Raw genomic sequence first — 16,576 nt, 5'->3', positions numbered from 1 at the left:
TTGGGCCGTGAGTAAATCTTAAAATACGAGGGCTACTCAGAAAGGAATACCTCCTATTTTAATATGTCAACCCATGACATCAGAGGCAGATGTTGGTGGTATGGCAGTAGAGGCTGAACCTTTCTGCCTGTATTCCGTTACATTTTGTTGCCATGTGATGGATAGCAGCAGAGGGGCAGTTTGACAAAATGGCTCCTGACATGGAAGTGCATATGAAGCAAAGGGGTGTCATTGAGGCAGTGAGTGGTATGGTTCAGCAGTGGTGACAGAAGGTCACCTCCACTAGCACAAGCTTTGATGAGCACGAGATGCAGGCTCTTGTTAATGACTGGTGAAAATGCTGAACTAATGCTGGTAACTGTGTTGGGAAAAAAAAGTAGATGAGAACTTACTCTGTCAAACAGAGTTATTGTGCTCTTTGTATCCATCGTGGTTTTCATGGAAATGAGTAGGTGGTGTTACTTACAGAGTGACCTACCTATTTCAGGATAGTTTTTAAGAAAGACTTATGCCATGTCGTAGCAGGAAGCTGTTATGCGCCATCAATCAGCATGAAAGAAAAAGTGGGATGGATTCTTACTTAGGTATACACCTAAGTATATAAGTTCATTAATCTGAATTAAATCAGACCAGAGGAAATGACACAAAAGATGATGTGTGTTCCCTCAGACTATTGTAATGGCTTAATCCTTGTGCAAACAGCAATACTGGCATATAAATAATTCACAGCAGATTCTTCTGGTTCTAAGCAGTGTTTCATTGTAGAGAAAACTACAAAAACAAGATAAAGGAGAATTAAGATTGCAGAGAAATTAGGTGTTAGGAAATGTCACCATTAAGGTGGTCTGTGAAACGTGGATTTTACTACCCCCAACCTGCATCCATGCATGATCTATTCTTGTTCTTAATTCCGTTCACACCTACCAATTCCATTTATAGAATGAAGTAGATATACATATTATAAGGAAGCAAAACAATAACTTCTGGTTCTTTCAAGGACGCTATTTTATAGTTAGGATTTATTTTATATCATAACCGTCTCAGGTTTTTAAGAGCTGTGTATAGTCCCTGAGGCAGAAAGGTCTGTGTGGGAATGCAAGGCAGTTCTACACTCATCTGACACTTAAAATAAGTTTTGGAGAAGAATGGTTTGCCATTCTTGAAATTCCTTGAGAGCTCACTGAGACATTGCGCCATCCCAGAAATTTCATCGTCATTATCAAAGGATTAAATAACTTAAAAAAAAAAAACAAACCAACAACAACTTTTCTGTCTTAAAAAAAAACACCCAAGTACCTAATAAAATAATTCCTTTGAGGTATGCATATTTTTCTGTAGGTGCAAGTAAACATTGTTATCTGATGATCCATCTTTTTTAGGCTAGTGCAGCTGCTATGTCAAGCGAGACTTGCTCAGCGTTATTAAAATTCATATCGCTTCATGAATTTAAGACTTACATCAGCACAATGCAAAGTGTGAAATCAAAAGCTACTCTGTAGGTCACAGTAGTCTTCAGATAATAAGCAATATTACCATGGGAAGATACCACATTTATCAGTGAACTATAGGTACCAGCAGAGATGTTGCCTTCAATGATCCATGTGGCAATCAAATTTGCATGTTCTTTTTATGAATTGAGTGACTGAAAGATATTATCTGTTGGTGGGGTTTTTGGTTTTACTTCTGAGGGGGGGGTTGAGATTGTCGCTCTTAAAGTGTCAGTTTTGGCAAGAGCAGTGATTGAACTGTTTCAATAATTATAAGAGTGAGGTTTGGTTTGGTTTGGTTTGGTTTTGTCTGGTTCCACTGGCACAGAAAAGCCTCTGCAGTTCTTTGTTGTTTCCAAGTTGACGCTGCCTCGATGCTGTTGTCAGTACAGTCTCTGAACCGTGGCTGTCAAAAGTAACAAAGTAAAACTAGAATTAAGAATATTCATTAGTATTTTGAGGTCTTAGCTAAAGGTTGTCGTTCACCAAATCCTGACTTCTCAAAACACATAAGCATGTTTTTGATTTTTATTAAGAACAAATGAGTTTGATCTTTGTGCATCTGAAGCACGTACTGCCAATTCTCCTGTTTAAGCACTTTTAAAATGCAAATAAATGGCTATAATTTGGCTGTTTGCTTCATGGATAAAATCAGGGAAAGCTGCAGTTGTACATAGATTTAGTCCTGGGAGAAGGTTTTGTATTTCTGATTCCTTACAGGTTAATTGCGCTGGGATTTGCTCTGTTATGCTTCTCACATCAACTTATTTTTCCTAAGATTTCTCTTATATTGTAAGCCTCATTTCATACATTTAATATCACTGTTCATTAGCTTAAAGTTCCCCTTGATCCCACCCCTTTGGCACAGATCCTGAAAGTAAGACTTCAGATTCCTGCCTCAGCCCCTGGACCATCTGTTTTTTTCCAGTTCAGATATGCTAGATGTAGTCTCCAGAGGAGCATACGTCTTCTCAGCTGCACTGGCTGGTGCACTACAGCTGCATCCAGGAGAACTGAGCCCTTTCTTTCTCTTCCCAGTGTCTACCATGTCTCCTCAGGTTGCTGTTCTTCCTTCATATTTCTTCTGTGCACCAGATGACAAAAGCCTCCCTGCATGGTCAATAATCCATTTAGTTCATCAGGCAAGATCTACAGTGCCAGATGGTATCTGGCCTTTTGATTCAACTTTGAGATGCACTAGTGGAAAACCACAGGCAGCCAAAAGGCTCCCCGTTGACTACAGATCTGCGCAGGAGCACACACAAACCACGCTCCAGGTAACCCTGACAGTAATTCATTGCAGTGCTTTGTGACCTGATTTTAAATAGCTGTAACAAATTGTTTCTGCCTAGAATTACATATAATTTATTTTGGGCAAACCAGGCCACTTTTATGGGGTCCAGCATCATGCCAAGTGTGGTAGATACAGATGACAGGATGCCTGTCCATTTCTGGAAGGTGGCTGCTAAGTCCCTGGGGGATGCAGCTCATGTTTGTGAGCTGCTCCTGGCTCTGGACTTCTATGTGCATACAGATCTGCTGCTGTTGGGATACTCTGGGTGCTGGCTGCAGCATAGACTGCTCCAAAATATGGTGCTGATAGGAAAGACGTCATGCTGACCCAGACCTTCCCCCTCAAGAGATAATCACTGAAAACTGGGCTGCTTTTAGGAAGGGACACACTAGGCAATTTCCTAGGATGGTGAAATAGAAGAGATAAAAAAACTACAGCAGTATGTGTACAAAGGGAGAGGGTTAGGCTCCCATGAGCAGCTCTGGCTCTGTCCCTGCATGGTGTGTCCCCACACCGGAGAAACCTGCCTGGTCTTGAAGCTGTAGGATGCGGAATAAGAATAGCACTGGGGAAGTTACTGGCATCATGTAATTCAATGTCACTACTATCAGGCAAAGGCAAAATAATATTACCTGAGCTCTTATGCTCACTGATGCCTGTGGCAGCAAAAGTCAGTTTTCCCTACTCAATTCAAATGCCCTGTGTGAATGTGAAGGCTTTTTCAGAGTGAAAAACTCTCAGCCAGGGCTCTTTCGGATGGAAGCCAATAAATCCTGCTGGAGAAGTGCATTTCTTGCAGCCAGAGCCTTGTTGGCAGATTCTGACTGGCCAAACACGAGTATACAGCATCTATAGAGTTTATGTATAGAGTTTATTCTTGATTTTTAAGGGTATCCAGGAGAAAATTTCCAGAGTAAGGATGCTGCAGATTTGGGATGAGATTGTGCAGATTTGGGGTTGTTCGTTTATTTCACTTTTGAATCCTTTCAAATCTGCATTGCCATCCCAGCATCAAAGCAGCTGTTTTCATTACAAGCCTTCTGTCACCTGGACACAAATGGTTCATTTTGAGTATATTTCATTCAATTAGAAAAATTGCTTAGGTTTAGTATTTTATAGAAGAAGCTGTGCTAATTTCTGCTAATACAGAGACTATGCTGTCCCTCTTCCCTTCTATGTGTTCCATTTTTAAATGCTATTCCTCCATTATGAGGCAAGAAAAATTGCCTTTGATCATAGAGTCTTATTTTGGTCTCGATCTGGGAGTGCCCAGCTATGCCTGTAGCCATAAATTGTCTGTACTCATATTTAGATGAAATGGTGGATGGGCTGCTTTCTCACTGGGCATTTGTCTCTTCCTGAATTTATTTGTTGTTGTAGCCTTTTTCTCTCTGAATTACAATATGCATTAATGCTGGGGAAGCTTTGCAGTCCCACTGCCATTCTTCAAGGCCTTACAAGGAAAACCTAATCCATGCTTTGCCCTTCTTGGGATTCTCTGTGTCCCTGACAAGCACAGAAAGGTAAGGATGGGTCATTTGCCCAGCACGGAGCCCTCTGAGTCCAGTGCTGGTCTCCCAGCCTAGGAGCAGGCAGTGACATGGGGCTTGGCAGAAGAACAAGGCAGCAGCCTGGGACTGGGAGGGCATTTGGCAGCCATGTGTGGCACACAGACAGGATTTCCCTAGGGGAAAATTGCAGCATTTTCTCCTAATTATATGGATTTTACTTGCCAGTCAAGTCTCTGATAGCTGAGAGAAATGCAAGACTGCTATCTAAAACAGCACAGAGGTCCAAGGCAAATGTTCTTCCCAGCTTGCAGAAGTGTTACGAGCTGTCATTTAGCTCTCAGCCCGCTTGGAGAACTGATGGCAATGCTTGTGTTTTGATTTCTGCTGGGGAAGAGCAGCCTGCCTAGCACTTACTGATCCCTTGCTCAAGAGACCGCTTCAGGACCAAATGATAGCAAAAAGTTCTTACCAAATATTCACAGTGCTTAATCGGGGGGCAGGGGGAAGGAGTCCTGGAAAAAGTACTTCTGGTTTAGCACTGGGGCTGAATGCTGTATTTTCCTGATCGTTATTATTAAAGACAGTCATTTCTGAGGCATTAGGGGGTGCTTTGTGCCCAGGTTTCCAGCTGTACTCACCCCTGGGGTCCCATCTCACGCTGGGAGAAGCAGCTTGCCCACGTGCACTTTTGCAATGTGCCTGTGGTGAGTTGTGTGCTCCTCTTTACTGCTCAGAACGTGCTTCCTGCACACCTGGCAACAGCATTAGACTCTCATGGAGCAGGGAATGTCTGTAAGGTGACAAATTTGCTGTGCTGACATTCTGCCTGGACACACGTGCTGTGATGCTGTCCGGCTCTCCCTGGCTGTATATTCTGAAATGCAAAGTCAGTATGGCCCAGCCCCAAAATGTAAGCCCTCAGCTTTAATGCTGATGGTACTAGCTTGTGAGTGCATGAGACAGTGTGTTCTCTCTTTGCTGTGAGCACTCAAGTTTGTTTCGAATTAACCTTTAAGTTAATATACAGATAACTGGACATGTCATGAAGCGTTCCTGCCTTATCCATGTGAGATAATTTGGTGGTTTGGGATCAAACTATCTGCCCTCTCCTGGGTTAAGGTTTTCCTCAGGGAGAAATCCTATACCATTGGCTTTGTGCTGAGCTTTGCAGTCATTTTTTTTATTTCTATTTTTACCACATTCATGACCAAGTGCTATATTTGGTTTTGACCCAGCTCTATATACATTTCTGTAGCAGTAGAGCTGGAACCTACATAGGCACATGCTAGGCAAAGAAGGACAGTTCTACGGCTGTGAAAACTGCTGTAATGGCACCACGGAAACTAATGATGCTAGCAAAGACAGTGCAAGAGAAAATGGTGATAACCTTTTATGACAAGGAAGCAGAGTGTGGTTTATTGCTCTCATAGCTTTAGCAAATACATTCTTGCTTCCGCTGTTGCCAAAGCATCCGTTGCCCAAATGGCTCAGGGAGGGAAGGATGTTTGCCTCCATTAGGTGTGCAGGTGTGTGACTTCATGCTTTGAGGATGGATGGAGTCTCAAAAAATGAGTAAGAAAAAGGAGGGTTAATGGGTGGCAGTTGTATTACTTGTTTCTATCCCGCACTGTCGGACAAGTGAACAGGTAACAAAGCAGAGGTGTTCTGCCAGAGACAGGGAGACCCAAAATCACAGAACTTTTCCATGTTTGTGAGTGATTAACACAAATATTAATGAGGCTTTGATGTATTTAAGATAGAAATGGCTTAGCCCCAAGATTGTGAAGATTCTATAGAGCAGAATTGCTGAGATGATTTAACAAAGGATTAACTAATGTAACTAATCCCTGTGCACAGCTGTGAAATTGCTTCTACCCATTTATTTAAAATGAAAAGTCACAGAAACAGGTGAGCAGTAACTTAGTTCACTCCCGCGTATTCCCGATGTATGTTCCCTCATGCCAGCTTCCATGGCCAACAAAAGGCCATTCTGGCCAGCAGACATAGGACATATCATGTCCCTCAGCAGCAGCAGCACCCCGTGAGCTGGCTGTGCTCTGACCCTGGGGAGCCCTGACTGTGTGGTGCTGTAGCCTCGGCTCCTGGGGCACCAGCTCAAACGCCTGGATGCTGTGAGCGGGAGCAGTGCTGCCTTTTCTTCCTTCTCCCACTTATAATATGTGAGTCCTGCCTGCTTTGTGCTCCCATTCTCTTACGTCAGGCTTGGCTCCTTGCAGCAGCTCTGAAGCATCTGGAGGTGCTGGGTAAGTGATCTTGCATAGTAAAGCCCATAGGTGATACATGGCTGGGGCAGTGCTGTGCCCCGAGCACCCCACTGCACCTGCTTCCAGGTGCCAAGGAGAGCAGAGCCTGGGCCATGCTAATTAAAACTCTTCTCTCAGTGCTCTTTGGCAAAGTGCAAAGAAAGCCTCTTTTTCATCCTCAGTGACTAAAAATAAATCCTATTTTGGGTTTAAGAAGGAGCCGTGTGACTAAAACGAGCCATTTGGCTTCATTCATGTTTGCTGTCTATTAATCTGTTCTCTTCACCCTCACCAGAGTATGACTCAGACTTTCTCATTGTCTTCCTCCCTCACTATGTGTGTTTTGACTTTAAATCCTGCTGGCTGACGCACGCAGAGCTGACACCACGACAGCTCGATCCAGCCGGCTCCCAGCAGACTCCTGATCTTCACCGGCTGCTGAACGTAACACCCTGCCTGCTCTGCTGGTATTTTTACAGCTAATGTTGGTAAGCAGATGACACAGGCTGGTGAAGATCCTTGAAACTCCACGGGAGGAAACGCGTGAGTATGTGTGTGGGGGAGGCCTGCAGATAAAAATACTGCGGCGGCTATGGGAGAAGACACACACGCTTCAATCTGTTGGTGGGTTGCTATTCTCGTTCATGGTAATCAAAGTGGAGGCTGCACTGGGACAAGTACAGCAGTAGGTTCTTTCCCTGTTGATTCACTTGCTTTGTCCCACTCTCCCTCTGGTACGGCTTCTTGCCTCCTCTCCCACCAGAAGCAATGGCCAACCCCAGCTCCCAGTATTCCCACCACCCACCAGGCACTCAGCAGCCCCAGTGCCCATGGGGTGGGGTCACTGCAGAGCCCTCACTTTCCTTACACCATTATTTCTTCCTTCCTCTTCCAGCTTTGCTGATGACATTCAGACCACTTAGCATGGACTACATTTAGGGAGGCATAAAGTACTTGCATACAAATATGCTTGATTTTCCAAGCGTGAAAAATAAGCACAGAATAACAAGTCTAATGTTGGACCTGAGAGGAGGCCAAGTATTTTAAAATTAAAATCCTTTAAAAGAACCTGTATCTGCAATGATGGATGAACTATTTTTTTCTGACGGAAGAAAACCTCCCCCTTCTCATTACATTCAGAATACGTACAGATATTTGAGTCAGATGAAAGATGAATTCTAAATATGACGACAGCCCTTCTTTTGTAAGAAATGCCACGCAAATGAGTTGTAAATTATTTTTAGTTGCTACTGGAAACAGAGGAAAGGGGGAAAATCAATATTGACACAACCCTGCTTTATTTTTAAGGAGTTACTGATCATCTGGTGGCACCAATAAGGAGAGAAGAGAGCTGAAGATGAAGCGAGTGGTGCAATCTCGTCTGGGCTTAGAGGCACAACAGGCCAATGACATTATTCCTGCATGGCTGTAGCCATCCCCATTGCTGCTTCCCTTCACGTGGGCTGGGCAGAGGCAGGGCTCAGGGTCCCTGAACAGGAGCAGCAGTGTGGTCCTTGTCACCACTTCAGTGCTGGGACTGAGTGTGAGGACACTGAGCCCTTGACCCACCTTGTCACCAGCCAGGAGCATTCCTGACAGCTCCAGGCCACCTGGCTTCTCCTTCTGCATTGGTTGTAGTTCTGATGGACATCAAGATGAGTATGGCAAAGCCCTGCCTCTATTGGCTGCAGTGAAGGTCCCTCCTGCATCAATGCCTTGGTTCTTGCAATTGTGAACATGTAGAATTCAGGCTTGTGTAAATTCTAGCATCTCATGATGTGCAGCTGTATAAGGTAGAGCATGTGACAGGGCAAGCCACTCAGAGCAAATGCCACATTTATTACTGCTCCGTTCCCAGGCCCCACAGGAGAATGCAATATGGTCAGAATGAATTCAGAAAAAGGATTGCCAAGCTCCTATGGTTTAGAGGCTGATACTGAGCTGGTTGTAATGCAATTACCTAAATTTCAGAGATGCTGTAATGTGATCTTACTCTTCCTTAAAATGCCATGGAACTTCTAATGACAACACAGATCAAATTTTCTGTTTCATGACTCATTCCAAGGAAAAGGATGCAACGCACTCAATAGGAAGAAGAAAAAGGAAAGCAGCGAAGAAGGTACCTTCATTAAGGCCCTCCTCTTAGGTCTACGTGAATCCACACAACGTCCACGTGAAGTTCAGGTTTTTACATGGAGTCAAACTGACAGCCCTTCCATAAGGGCTGAGTGGATACCCTTTTGTAAATCCTATCCACTGAAACCAAAAGAGCCGTGCAGAGCAGAGCTAAGCCAAGCATCTGCCTGCCTTCACACGCTGCAACTCTCAAGTGAGTGGTTAAGGAACAGAAGAAGGAATTGTGCCGATGTGCCAATTAATCAGTGTGGTCTGAAATGCGTGCCGATGCAGGAGGTCAGGGTGGATGGATGGATGGAGGGGGGCAGCACGATGATTTCACGCTAAAGAATTTGCCACATAAATGTTGGGCTTTTGGTAGTGGAATGCATGAAGAAAGACTCCATTGGAAGCACATGCCGAGGGGCAACAGAATTCTTGATATTTTTGAACTGAACATTTTCTTCTTACTTGTGTTTTTCTTCTCTTCACCATGACCGAGAAATGCCAGCACCAGCCGTGTCCACCTGCAGGTGCTGAGGGCTTTGCACAGACAGAAGATGGTCCTGTACTTTCTTGGCAGCTCCACGTGAGTTGAGGAGAGGCTGCCTGACCTCCAGTTCTGGCACAGCACACGCAGCCAGGGCAGTCCTGTTGGCCCTGCACGCAGCTGCTATGAATTCTACCTTGCTGTTCTTCTGTCAATTTAATTTTGTAACATTTACTGGTTTAGAAGGTACATTCATCCTAGGCTGTTTTTGTTGCTTTTTTTCCCCCCATTTTGTGCTGCAAAAGGTCAACGTTGTCAGAGAAGATTTATTTTGGGGGAAAAGGAGTCCCATTAAAAGCCAAGGTAAAAATGCTTTCTGGAACAGAAAGGATTGCACCTAAGCCCAGCCCCAGCAGCTGAAGAAATATGTTCCACGCCATACCTCCTGATTTATGGCTGAGGTATTTGTTCACCGTACCGATCCATGCGTGCAAGTGCTGCCCTTTGCACAGGCAGTGCTAAGAGCACCCTGTGACCCACGAGCAGTGCCTGGGGACTGCAGAGTCCCTGTGGGGCCGCTGCTGGGCTCGCCTGCACCCCCTGTCCCACGTCCTGTCCCTGTGCTGTCACGTAACCGTGCTACAGCTCGATGGCTTTTAAAAGTCCCCACCGAGGTAGCTGTGTGCCAAACATCACCCTGGGCTGCCTGGCATGCACCTTTCCTTGCAGCGTGGCTCACACCCACCCTCACACTCATCTCTATTTATACTTCATCCCTTTTTTTCCTTCACTCTCCCCCGTTTCTTTAATTTTTCACATTGTTTTTGCTTTTTATTCTTTTTGGTTTTCTTATTGCCCCTTCTCCTTTTTTCCTATTTCTCATCTTTTTTTTCCCCCTCCCCCCACATTTTTATCCTTCATTTCTTTTCCCTTTTTTCCTCACATTTCTTACTCTTTTCCTTTCCCCATCCCCCCATTTTTTTTTTCTCTCCTTTTTCCCCTTCTCGTCCTTGTTTTCATCCCCCCCGCAGTCCCACCCCACCCCGGGACAGCCCGTTTCCCACCCCCGTTCCCTCCCCGTGCTGTGGATGGGCGGTGCGCTGCCACTCGGGCGGGGCGAGGAGCGCAGCGCGGTGATGTCAGTCGCGCCGAGGGCGGTATAAGCGGGCGCTGTCCGGGTGCTGAAGGCGGCGGCGGCGGCGCGGTGCTGGCAGGTAGGGGCTGCGGGCGGGTAGGGGTCGGCGGGGCTGGGGAGCCGGGTGTCCTGCTCCTGGCATCGACAGGGCTAAGTGGAGCTTAGGGAGGACTCGAAAAGGAAAAAGGAAGGAAAAGAGGTTAAGTTAAAGACGAGAGACAGCAGAAAGTTGATGGGGTTGTGGCTGGTGTGTGCAGTGATAACTAACTATATGTATGCATATACCATAAATCTTTATTCTGTGTTATTGAAAACTGAAGTGATGAAGCGTAGCGTCTCAGTGACTGCGTTGAGTTGCACTGGCTCATCAGCACAGCACTTTGACCATGTCAAAATACAGGATGCACGGTTACCTTGGATGCAGAGGCAATCTGATTAGCTCTCCATGTGCATACAGTCATTATCCTTGCTCAGAACTGTTTGTAGTTTGTTTGTTTTTATTCCCTTCCTCCTCACCTTTTGCTTTGTTTTGTAATCTTGTTCTTGCTTTGAGTCTCGCACAGGATAAAGGGTTGCTTTAAAAAAAGCAACTTTATTGCAGTTGTGCTGTTTATTGCCAAAGAAAACGGGAAGAAAAGTGCTGGCTATATTTCCTTATTTTCTTTATGGAAAACTGCAGCTGGATTCCCTCTCATAGTCTTAAGGACTCACCCTTAGGAAAGGTTTTGAGTTTTCATAGCAAATTTTCACTGGAAACATTACATCTGCATCAGAGAGAGAGAGAGAGAGAGAGAGAGAGAGAAAGAAAGAGAAAATTGCTGCTACCATGGAAACATCCCAGAAAAGATTTATTGTCTTATCTGTTTTCCAGGGAACTTATGTCAGTCTGCATTGCCTTTGTGTGTATTAAATTGTGAAGTCAGTCTGCTCATTTTGTAATGAGAAACTTGTATATTTGTTGGACAGAGATTGATTTTACTGTGTCTTGGGTTATAATTGAGAAGAAATAATACGCTTCCCATCCACCCAAGCTTGACAATTACGCATCTGTAGAGCAAACAGCATTTTAGCATATTGTCTTTTGAGAGAGATAAGAATGCTTTCCTCTGTATTCTAAAGATACTCAGACCTGACAGAGTAGGGAGGTCTCTCTTACCCCTTAATAGAGCAGTATATTTAATTACATTTTGTGACCTGAACTTAAGTGTTTTAAAATAATAATTTATAGCTCCATTTGACAAAGGCTTATGAATATCATCTACCAATAACTTAGAACTGAAGACTCATCTAGAGACAAATGTACTCCAGATATCTAGAGTGGTACCTATGTCTTGTTATTTTTGTGAAGGAAATATTCCTCTGAACAACATCCTCCTGGAGTGGTAAACAAAACTTCGCTGGCTTACGTGCCTTTGAGATTTAATTGGGCGTTTCTGACTCTTACAACAGATGAAGCAATACGTAACTGTGTGCAGTAAAGGAGGTTGTTCTCCTGGGCTCTCTTAATGGGATGTGCCTGGCAGATAATTACAGAACAACTCTACCTTCTTCCATTCCTCAAAAAGTACAGAGTTTCTCCTGTTTTTATCCAACTCACTCTTACAGAATAATAATAATAATAATTATTTGTTACAGTAGACAATACATAGAAAAATAACAAAGAAAATGTTGTCTATTTCTGCCCTCTCCCTCTTACCCCAAGATATATTTGTTTACATATAGAAAATAGTGCCTTGCCTATGACACAGTATGTGTTGTTTTTTGTTCAGGGCAAACACATACCTTGAGGGCACTTCTTTCCACTGAGCTGTTCTGAATTAATCCTTTATGAAATCAGTTCTTAAATGTACACAGACTTGAGTATTCATAAATGTTTGGGGAAATGGCTTGCTCTTCTGGCTGTTAGCTTGCTCAGGCATAATGAGGTAAAAAGTGGCTCTGAACTGATGTTAATTATTCAGTTAAGTCACGTTATGTTAAGCACAAAAGCAGGGAGAAAATGTGCAAGTTAGCTGAAATGAGCATATTCATATTCACTTTCTACTTACAGCAGTGGATAAACAATGGTATACATAGCTCTCTATCAGTCTGATATGAATCACCAAGTTCTTGACAGGATGGCTTCACCAAGCCAAAAAACAAAGAAGCCCAAACAGGTCCATTAGGCAAAGTGGTTTCTATGTTTACCATTTATTGCTCATTATTGTACTTAGTTCATTAATGTAACTGCATCAGGAAAGAGTCTTGTTTGTCTCACGGCTCTAATGTATGAGCTCCTGAGCATCTCCTAGGAAATAAGTGGCTGCAATTTTTCACTTCACAGTGCAGAGTGTGCTCACCTCACTGCAGGACTGGGCTTGTGCAGCTCTATCCTCATATGCAGCAATGACGTAATTTTGTTAATCTAGCCTGATGCATATTTCTCCAATTATGTTCTTTTAAACAGTTTGTTATTGGCTGACACCAACTGGACACGTTGATTAGATGTGGGTTTCCACTGCTATATTCTATATTTATGCCAGTGGCAAGATTCTGTTTGTCCTGGGACCTATTTCAACAAATGAATTAATGAATGAACAAAACCAACACTCAGAACCTGCCTACTTGAGTCAATTTCCAAAACCATTTTGGAAAATTTCAGTAACATTATATTGTACTTGTAGGGTAAATTATAGCTTCTCCTTCATATAGGGGATTACTTTTCATGCATCACTCAGAGAGCCTCTTAACTAAAATACAATTGCAATACAAATAATAATTTTTTTTCCTTGAAATAGCACAAAAGGAAGTAATAACACTGAGAGTAATGACAGAAATAAACCTGCAAGTCATTTTATATGCCATGTTCTCCACTTCATTACATTAATTTTATGGCAGGATAGCACCATTAAGAGGTATTACTCATTCAGAAAATGAGATGCCCGGTGGAACAATCACACAAAATAAGACTATATGCAATCTTAATATTAATATCTTGAGCTGTATTTTAATGTGGACATACTAGCTTTACTGTTTAAAGCTTTCATTTTAATGATCAAAATGATATCTAGAATCTTCTGTGAGCATTCATTGAGCTACATAGGATTTCAATTTAATATTTTGTCTCAGCCATTGCAAAAACTGGTGTTTGCGAAGAAAAACGCACACACATTTCTAGCACTGCAACTCAGTAGTTTACACTTAACTGAGGAATCATAGGGAAGAGCCAGAAAATCTCAAATTTCCATCAAAATACACGTCATCCAATCTATACTGATATTCTTCGTAATGCATTTCAGTTTAAAATAGCAGTCTCTATTTTGCTTCTCAGTTTTCTAAGTTTGTCTCCATATATTAACCATCCTTTTTTTTTTTTTCCTTCTTCATTTCAAGGAAGTATGCTAAATATGGCAGAAACTAAAACCATCCAGCTTGGAGCAGCCTGTGCTGTCACCTTTTTCTTTGTCCTAATCTGTTGGGCTGATGCAGCTTCATTCCAGCAGTATCAGCTGCTTCAAAAGGACCCAGACTATGTAATGAAAAACTTACAGAGGCTCCCAAATCCTGATATGATCAAAGCTTTGGAATACATAGAAGATCTTCGCAAGCAAGCTAACAAGGGAGAAAGCATCCCTGATTACAGCTCCTTTCAAAGTGTCCCATACCTCCTGCAACAGAAAGAAAACAAAGATCAGGTTCACCCACCAGAAAATGGAAGGGATTCTTTGACTGAGGATGAGTCTCAGTGGGTTAAGGTTATGCTGGAAGCCTTGCGGCAAGCTGAGAAGGAGTCAAAAGCTGGCACAAAGGAAAATAAACTTTACGGTTTGAGCTCGGATAACAGCTTTCCAGCTGGAGTAACTGATGATTATGAGGCTTACAAGTGGCCTGAGAGGTGGCAAAAATATCTCAAAATGCCTCTTGGCCACTATGAAGACAGCTCAAGAGACAGTCCTTTCAAGCGTACTAATGAAATAGTGGAGGAGCAATACACACCCCAAAGTCTTGCTACACTGGAATCAGTGTTTCAGGAGTTGGGGAAGATGGCAGGACCTAGTAATCACAAGAAGGAGAGGCTGGATGAAGACCAGAAATTGTATGCAGATGATGAAGATGATGTCTATAAAGTAAATAACATTGCCTATGAAGATGTGGTTGGAGGAGAAGACTGGAATCCCATAGAAGAAAAAGTGGAAAGCCAAACCCAGGAGGAGATAAAAGACAGCAAAGAGGAAATTGACAAACATGAAGAGGAAGTTGATGATGAAATGAAGAGGTCGGGGAAACTCAGCTTCCTTGAGGATGAAATGAGAAGAGAGAATAAAGATCAAATGTCAGAGGATGTTTCAAAGCTAATGAATTATTACCTGAAGAGGCTGATGGGTAGTGCTGGAAACAGGAAACTAAGGACTGGAGGAGAGCTTGAGGAGAAAAGAGCAGCCACAATTTTGGACAAGCAACTTAACCCTCAGTCTATAGCTCAGTTAATAGAAATGTCAAGGAGTTTACAAATTCCTCCAGAGGATTTAATAGATATGTTGAAAGCTGGGGAGAAAAAACAGCTTCAGAGTGAAAGGTTGGAAGCTGAGCAGGAAGCAGAATTCCCAGAAGACCTCGATGAGATCACTGAAACTAATCTAGGACAGAGTGACATATTTAAAAATAACGCAAACTCTAAAAATGGGTACATGAAGCAGCCTCTTAATGCGATTCCAGAAAACCTACCTGAAGACCTCAATATTGAAGACATTGTCAGCCTTCTGGGAACTGGCAATTTAGGCAATCAGAATCCCTCCTACTTACTAAATCGTCTTAATCAAGAAAATGATTTGCCAAGACTGCCTTACATTCCCAGAAGACTGAAAGAACGCCCAGTTCCCAAAACTGCATGGATTAACGACTTGGAAAGGCGACAAATGGAGTACGAGAAACTGGATGAGAAGGACGAAGAGCTGGCTGATTACTTGGCAAAGATGCTGGCAAAGTATCCCGAAGTTATCAATACGAACCAGATGAAACGAGTTCCTGTTCCAGCTTCTGAAAGCGACTTGCAGGAAGACGAGCAGCTGGAGCAGGCCATCAGAGAGCACCTGAGCCAGCTGGGACCGCAGGAGGCCGCGAGGCTGGCTTCACTCAGCAAAAGGCTCTCCATGGCTGGGGACACTGATGACACGCAAAACAGGCAGTATCTGGATGAGGATATGCTGGCAAAGGTGCTGGAGTATCTAAAACAGGAGAAATCAGAGCTTGAAAGAGATCACATTACTAAACGGGCAATGGAAAATATGTAATTGTTCTCCAAATATGATTTTTCTCCCACGTGTTGACTTCTATCCTAATTCAGTTGTGATTTATTCCTGCTCTCCCACTCCACAACTTCTGGTAGACTACTTACCATTGAACAGTCTGCATATCTTTCTCAGAGCTGTTATCTTGTTTATTGATATACTTATGTATGTTATAAATTATGGGGCAAGTAACAAATTGCTTCAAGTGTTTTAAGAAACAATTTAATGAAATCAAGCTAAACTATAACATGTAAACAAATGACCTTTGCATTGTTAATAAAACAAGATAAAATGAAGAGTGACTATTATCATTTGAAATTTTTAAGATTAATTGGATTATTTTGTTACTGTCTGTAGTGTTTTTTGTGGAGTATCGAATAAAAAAAAATAAAGCATTATATATATAGTTTTATTTACAAGGCTTTTTCTATTCAGTGTTTTATTGTTAATTAATAAATTATTTCTGGACAATAGACTGTGTTTCTTTCTGGGAGTTGATAAAGTCACAGTAATTAGAAACTGAAACTTATTTTTATTTCTATGGAATTATTTGCAGGTCTGTTATTTTACCATTAATTAATTTGGTGGCATAATTATTCTTTTCTGGGTTGTAATACCACTGATAGGCATTATCTTCCAGGTATTGGGTACCTGAAGACCTTGCTGAAGTCAAAAGCATACTGGAGCAGTAATTGCATTGCACTGTTTGAAAACTGAGCCCCAAGTAACTAATGACTCTGTATCTCTTGGCAGTGGGGGGAAGGTAAGCAATCATTCTAGTTAAGACTAACTGTATATTTAAGATATAAATAATACCAGATTGAACCTTCTTATCTGAGCAGAAGGGAATTTCTCCAAATGAATTCCTTGCTACCTTTCACAATGGCTACAGTGCAGAAAGAAACGAGCCTCAAGGCAAGGCGAGCTGAGATCTAACATTGATGGCAATATCCCTTTCTTGTCTAATAAAAATAGTTGCTGTTATATGATGGTTAAATACGCACAAAAGCATA

At 42.7% G+C, this 16,576-nt stretch overlaps 1 protein-coding gene across 4 annotated transcripts; it reads left to right on the top strand.

Moving 5' to 3' along the window:
• Window positions 1–6,917: 6,917 nt before the first annotated feature.
• Window positions 6,918–16,036, top strand: SCG2 (secretogranin II). Of its 4 annotated transcripts, XM_085512848.1 has the most exons (3): window positions 6,918–7,099; window positions 7,865–9,524; window positions 13,669–16,036. In XM_085512848.1, the coding sequence occupies exons 2-3, from the start codon at window positions 9,347–9,349 to the stop codon at window positions 15,564–15,566; spliced, it is 2,076 nt and encodes a 691-aa protein (XP_085368974.1). In that variant the 5' UTR covers window positions 6,918–7,099; window positions 7,865–9,346; the 3' UTR covers window positions 15,567–16,036. The 4 variants fall into 4 exon arrangements, with proteins under 4 accessions (XP_085368974.1, XP_085368975.1, XP_085368976.1 ...); XM_085512849.1 differs by lacking the exon at window positions 7,865–9,524; XM_085512850.1 differs by lacking the exons at window positions 6,918–7,099; window positions 7,865–9,524 and adding an exon at window positions 9,580–9,622.
• The last annotated feature ends 540 nt before the right edge of the window (window positions 16,037–16,576 follow it).

Source organism: Coturnix japonica, chromosome 12, assembly GCF_054131305.1.
Source record: "Coturnix japonica strain WE chromosome 12, WE-NBRP24, whole genome shotgun sequence".
Classification (NCBI taxonomy): domain Eukaryota; kingdom Metazoa; phylum Chordata; class Aves; order Galliformes; family Phasianidae; genus Coturnix; species Coturnix japonica.
The sequence above is the reverse complement of the archived record's forward strand: the minus strand, read 5'-3'. Positions and strand labels throughout refer to the sequence as shown.